The 6,164-nt window shown below is 40.3% G+C and overlaps 1 protein-coding gene across 1 annotated transcript; it reads right to left on the bottom strand.

Annotated features, from left to right (window-relative positions):
- Positions 1-3,610: 3,610 nt before the first annotated feature.
- On the bottom strand, positions 3,611-6,000 carry TPRKB (TP53RK binding protein). Its single transcript, XM_010195005.1, has 4 exons — positions 5,860-6,000; positions 4,999-5,121; positions 4,517-4,693; positions 3,611-3,711 (listed from the first exon to the last, which is right to left on the bottom strand). Exons 1-4 carry the CDS (start codon positions 5,998-6,000, stop codon positions 3,628-3,630), a joined length of 525 nt encoding a protein of 174 aa, XP_010193307.1. The 3' UTR covers positions 3,611-3,627.
- Positions 6,001-6,164: the final 164 nt, after the last annotated feature.

The following is a 6,164-nucleotide window of genomic DNA, read 5'->3' as shown; positions in this document are numbered from 1 at the left end:
GTGAATAGAGCTGAGGAGGGGGGCACACCTAATGGTGAGGGAATTGAGTTCTGGAGCCAGTCACCTACAGCTGATGCTGGTTTTTCCTTTGCTTAGTATTTTGTGAATCAGATTGGCTGTTTGTTCTAACACACATTGCTTTTAGAGACACACATTTTACTAGCATCAGACATGCCATTCAGAGACGCACAGGCTGCAGCTCATAAATTGAGCTGCCAGAACAATTAATCTGTATCATCTGTGCTGCCACGTTTATCACAGTGTCCTGAAGATGTGGCCGCAGAGCACTTGGGAGGAGACACCCTGATGTGAGGTAGCCTATGCTCTGCTTCCCTCTTTCTGTGCAAAACTTGTGACTATCCCTTTCACATCACTGTGAGATTTGCCATGTGCCAAAATATACACTCCCCCAACCACGAGATGGGCACACATCTGATCCCCCGCACGTCCGCCAGCCAACAGGTGAAGGTTGCTGGTAAATCTTGGTGTGTTCCCAGAGGGGAGGGCAAATACCACTGTCAGGACAAGGCAGGCAAGTTTTCCTTGAGTATATGTCTGCATTCCGGCTGCATGCCCAGAGCTATACGTGATGGACAGGACAGCAGTTTGGACATATATCAGATCTACCTGGGCCGAAGGCTTGGGAACCGTCTTTAACTTGATCAGCAATAGCCTGCTAGCTTTACTGCGTATTACCAAGTCATTGCAAGAGATGGCTTGGTACAGTCTGTTTCTTGCTTGCCCTGTCTCCTCTTCTTTTGTTTTTTTTTTCCTAAGAAACTCACATATTGCAAAGCATTCAAGCAGGAAAGTGAGTTCTGTGGTGGACGAGGTTTTAGTGATTGCCTTTTAGAAGCACAAGCTGCTGGTTTTGCTCAATTTTTGTCATATAGACAATGTTAAAAAGGCAGCACAGGCAAAAAAAAACAACAACCCACACCAACCACCACCCCACCTAAAAAAGAGAAAAGCTGGGACAACTGACCACACATCACACTTTTTTATTTAGTTATTAAATTTATAAATCATGCAGGTGTAATCCTGCCTCTGAAGCACTGGAGATCCAAGTCAGGTACTGAAAATGCTTCAGCTTCTTCTCTTTCACCTTATGACAGAGGAGATGAAGTACGAAAGTTCAGAGAAGACAGCACCAAAACATTAAATGTTTTGAAAAACCTGTCTTTTTTACCTTAAACTTTTGCCTTGCTGGAAAACAGGGGTGGTCAATTTAACAGTAACATTATAGATCCAAATTTACTAATTTTTAATGTGTTCAGAATGACAAATGTAACTTTGCAGGGTCAACAAAATCTGCATTTATTGTATTACAGTTTTTGTAACTTATTTAACTTAGATAATGCAATTAGGACTAGGGGAACACTGTGGTCTTACAGGGCAATGGCATAGTCTTCACTGCCAACAGACTTAAATCATCTGCCTGACTGAATGATACTATGGGGGCGGGGGCTTCAACTCCCAAAATAATTACTGGCAAATCCACCCATGAAAATAGCTCATTTGGGTCTCCTAGTAAATCACAATTTCATAACTTAACTCCTGTCAACAGTAACAAACTATTTACTGTTTCTACACCAATGAAATGAAATGGACTGACAAAGATTAGAAACTTGGAACCCAAGTTTGAAACTTGTGTATCAGTTGTTATGCAGCCATCTCTTTATTATTTCTCCTGTATTAAACAGACCAGATTGATGCTTTACACATGTTCAAAAAAGGCTGTGGTTTAAGCATACCTGTCTGCTCTTCTTTTAAGCTACCAAAAACAATGTCAGCAGTTCAGCCAGCAAATGCTGATATACTCCATGTACCGACTGGACTGTCAAGACAAGGAAAACAAGTATCTTATTTTCCATTGTTGTTCTCACATGCTGACGTTACACACAATTTTTTTCCAAATACTCAAGCCCTTCCAAGCTCCATTTTTTACTACTGCCTCACATTTCCCTTTAGAGAGGATGATACATTCTGCAAAAGAATTTTTAAATCAAGAAATCAGCACAGCCTTTTCTCCCAAAACATTTCTTTTGATAGAGCTTATACTTCCCTTGGTACTCAGTTAAGTATTTTCCCATTGATTTGGCTGGTAAGAAAAGGACAGTATTTGTACTACTGTGTTTTAATGGGGGGAAGAATTAACCAAAATCAAAATGCAAAGCAGAAACTAGGGCTTTCCATGTTAAATACAGAACCACAGGCAATACTAGGTCTGTATGTCAGTTAGCTGGTCTGTTTACCGTAGTGGATTGTTTCAACTCTAACTCAGACGTGCCTCTCCCCCAAAATACATTTTCTTTTCCCAAACACTATGTGTAAGAATCTGGGGCATACTCTTACGAATACCTTGTAAGTACACACATCATAATATTTCAGAGAACATTAGGGAAAAAAAACCCAAAACACAGACAGCTATACAGTTTTACATACATCCCAGAAAAGCAATGCACCTTAACAATAACAAACAGTATGGATTTCTACCTAATTAGGACAGTAATTTTTTTAACAGGATGCCTGCACATGATTAAATGATACTCAATGAGGGCTGCTTGACCTGGTGACTACTGGAAATCGATATTCTTTCTACTTCCTTTTGATGGCTTTTCCTAACATGCGTTCAATAAAACGAGTTCAACCATCCTTTCAGAATGCTGTGTAAGTTATATCAACAATTTAAGTGAATATTTAAGTGCAAATTTCTCTGTGAATTCTGCACCTAGAGCCAGGCCCTAGGAAGTCAGCACCACCATGCATAATTCAGTGTTATAAAGTAAAAGCACCTCTCATTATCCTTTAACCCCAACACCGAAGTACCACAGCAGCTCCTCAGCAGTACACTGCATCTGATGACATCAGATTGCCAGGTGCTAACACCACCATAGCATCACTTGTGCTTCCTTACCTTACTTCCTTACCGTTCATCATACATCCACACCTTACTCGCTGTTCTGCACCTCTCAGATGCCCCTGCCCCACACTGCCCCCACCCCTAGATGCCATGCTGACCCTCCCACCCCTGCCTGTTCCCAAGCAGTGGGCAGCGGCTCTACCCCGTTAGCAGAAAGAGAGAGGCACTCCTGATAGTTTATGGAAACTTTCCTTTTTCTAGTTCATCAGCAATACTTTGTGCCACAGAGACACCTCTTGCAGCAGTAGTATCGTTAAAAGGATATCATCCATCAGGGGTGCCAGAACAAAACAAGGCAGGGGAGCGGTAATAAAAATTATTTACTGTATTTGAATCCTATCTGGGACTAGCGAAACATTTGATGAAAGAGAAAAGCTAAGTAGAGATTTTTAAGCCTTCTGTTTACGATCAACTTAAGGGACTGGCATCAATGATATTTTTCTCTTGTTAAGAAAATGGACAGAAATGCCAATAGCAAATTCTGCTCTCTGTGCTTAGAACACAGCTCAGATTACCGCCGTATCATAGAATCATAAAATGGATTGTATATCCAAGTTTGCTCATTTATGGTTAAAGCTTAAATGCCATCAAACTACTCAGTACTACACCACTTTCTCTGAAATGCAGGATGAATTGCAATAAGGTGTTTGTACATCTTAAAAAGTCCTGGTTTTCCTTTATAAAAGTTTATTTCCACATTTTCATTAAACATCTTTTGTTGACATTCTGCAAACGACGCTATCCAGTAAGGTGCTGATTTTTTCTTCCTGTGGAGTAACTTTGTACACCTGCAGAAAAAAAGAACAAGAAAAACATGAAAGCTATATAAGTAAGAAAAAAATTGATCACCTATCTTCTAGAAACATATACACAACAGAAAAGATTTCCCCCTCTCCCCTACTTTCTACATTAGAAATTTCTATCTTGTCTTGCCTGCAAGTGAATTCTGAAACTGCAAGAGACAAAGTAAAGAAACTGAATGAGAGTAGCACTTCACATGTTATATGCTGTGATTTGTCCAACTGTATTCATATGTCTCCCATCGTTACTTTGGGGGATATGATCAAGATGATTCAAGTTACTTGAATTTTACCAAGTGAAACACATATGCTTCAAGATACCTATCTAGCATATGGTAATCTGTTAAGAGCACACATGTCCTGTCACAGCTCCTAGCAGCTGATCAACACATTCTTATTTCAGCCGCCCATGCTGGGACTATTTATGTGCTTAAGATTATGAAACTGTTCAGGACTGAAAGTTTATTTTTAATTACATGGATATTTGCCTGAGGCAACAGGAAGGAAAAGTGACTGAGTGGTAGGCAGCAATCTGGAATTTATTTTTATATTCCAACTTCCTAACAATGTTAAGTATTTGATGACTTAAAATTCGTGATGTCAGGGTGTGAAAACTAGAACTTTTTTCCAGAGCAAAAAAGTTATATGAAAAAAACAATCAAGTTTCACTTAAAACAAGTTTCCAGTCATGCCAAAGAAATACAAACCCTAAGTTAATTATGTCCATTGATACTTAATCAGACAACTAAACTATTCCTTATCTCTACACCAGTCATCTCTTTCGGCTACGTACCTTTTTAATTTTGGCAATGTCTGTTAGCTGGGGGAGTTCATCCAGAGAAACCTGTTGGCCTTCTACTTGAGATGCTATATCTTGCAGATTTTCAGGCTTTTCACTGTCCACAACCAGAACAATCAGTACTGCTGTGTCACTGTCTGAAATGCCAAACTTTTTAAATGCATCTGAAATCTAAGAAAACATGAAAAATATCAAAATATTACATCAGTATTACATGAGTCACTTTCTCACTACATGAAAGCAACCTTTTCAGTTACTGGGTCAAAAATCCCCAAGAGTATAAATTGACACACATTTTAGATTAATGGAATTCTGGCAAGCTACAAGAGATAACAGCATATTAGTGTTATTAAAAATAACAGTAACCTCTATTAGTAACCAGGTAAACAGTTAAGCAAATATATATATTTACTTTGGCTGCATGGATCTTAGCAAGCTTCTCTGGCAAAAAAGGACACTTGTTCAGTAAGTCTTACATTGTTGTTTGGTGAAAGGCTGAAAATAATTTCTGCATAGAGTGTTCTAGTCTTCATTTTACCTATCTTGTGTAGATGAACTGCTTTGTTGGCTGCCACAAGAATTTGAAAAGGATCTACAATCTGTAAAACACAAGAGAAGTTAAACAGAAATTTAGCATACTGTTTTTAACTCTGAAAAAATCCTGACCACTTAATTTTGATAGTGTATGTCTGTAATCAGAGAAGTGAGCAAAACACTATTCTGCTAGTTATTTTAGCAATTCTTGCTCTTCCAAAGTCAGTGTGATTATGTCCTGCATGGAGTAATACTTGACAGAAAGATTATACTCCCAATCAGATTACTGAAATCCTTTGAAAAAAGAATCACATTAATTAAATCTTCTGTCAGTAAACTGCCAGATAAGATTCTTGTTTTTTCCCTTTCCCTAACTACTGTTTCGCTAATTCTAACAAAAAAAGAAAACTAGCTATGGGTTTAAATGAGAACAAAGGCACCAAACAGTAGATTTTTGACACCATAAAGCAATTAACACTACATTTTAGAGATGGAAGTAGATTTAAATAGCTCCACCAAGCAGGATGCCAAGTGAATCAAGATGACAACTATTCTGGTTAGTGCTGCCAGGGCTCGCTTTCGCATAGACAAGCCTTGACGCTGTGCCACTGTCATGGAATGAAAGGAGCGGCGTTTGTGCAGAGAAAGTTTGTGTAGGGCAACTGGTGTGACAGGGATTACAACACAGGTGTGGCTGCGATTACTGCACAGGGCGCTTTTCACAGCTCCCCCAAGGAAGGGTCTCCATGCTACCTTCAAACCTGTACTGCGGTACACACAGGACGAGGCCAGCATTCACTCACCATCGCAGGGTTTATCAGTGCTCCTTCAATGGATCCCTCCATGGCTTTTTTCCGCAGAGCAGCGGCATTTTTGACGCGGCTGAAGAGGAGCAGCGTGACGCTGCTCTCCGGGAACAGCTCCAGCCGATGTCTGAGGTGCATCGCGCTCCCCCGGCAGCCTCAGCCCTAGAGTTTGCCAGTGGCGGTCACACCGGGGCACACCCACTCTTGTCTGGGACAGAACACAGGTTTAATAACGCGCAACCACTCACAGATGCTCCTCAAGGCTTCCCAGACGGGAAACCCCACGCGTGCGGGCTCCGCGG

This window comes from Mesitornis unicolor, unplaced genomic scaffold (assembly GCF_000695765.1).
Source record: "Mesitornis unicolor isolate BGI_N332 unplaced genomic scaffold, ASM69576v1 scaffold43271, whole genome shotgun sequence".
Taxonomy (NCBI): domain Eukaryota; kingdom Metazoa; phylum Chordata; class Aves; order Mesitornithiformes; family Mesitornithidae; genus Mesitornis; species Mesitornis unicolor.
Note: the sequence above shows the minus strand (reverse complement) of the source record. Positions and strands in the feature narration are given on the sequence as shown.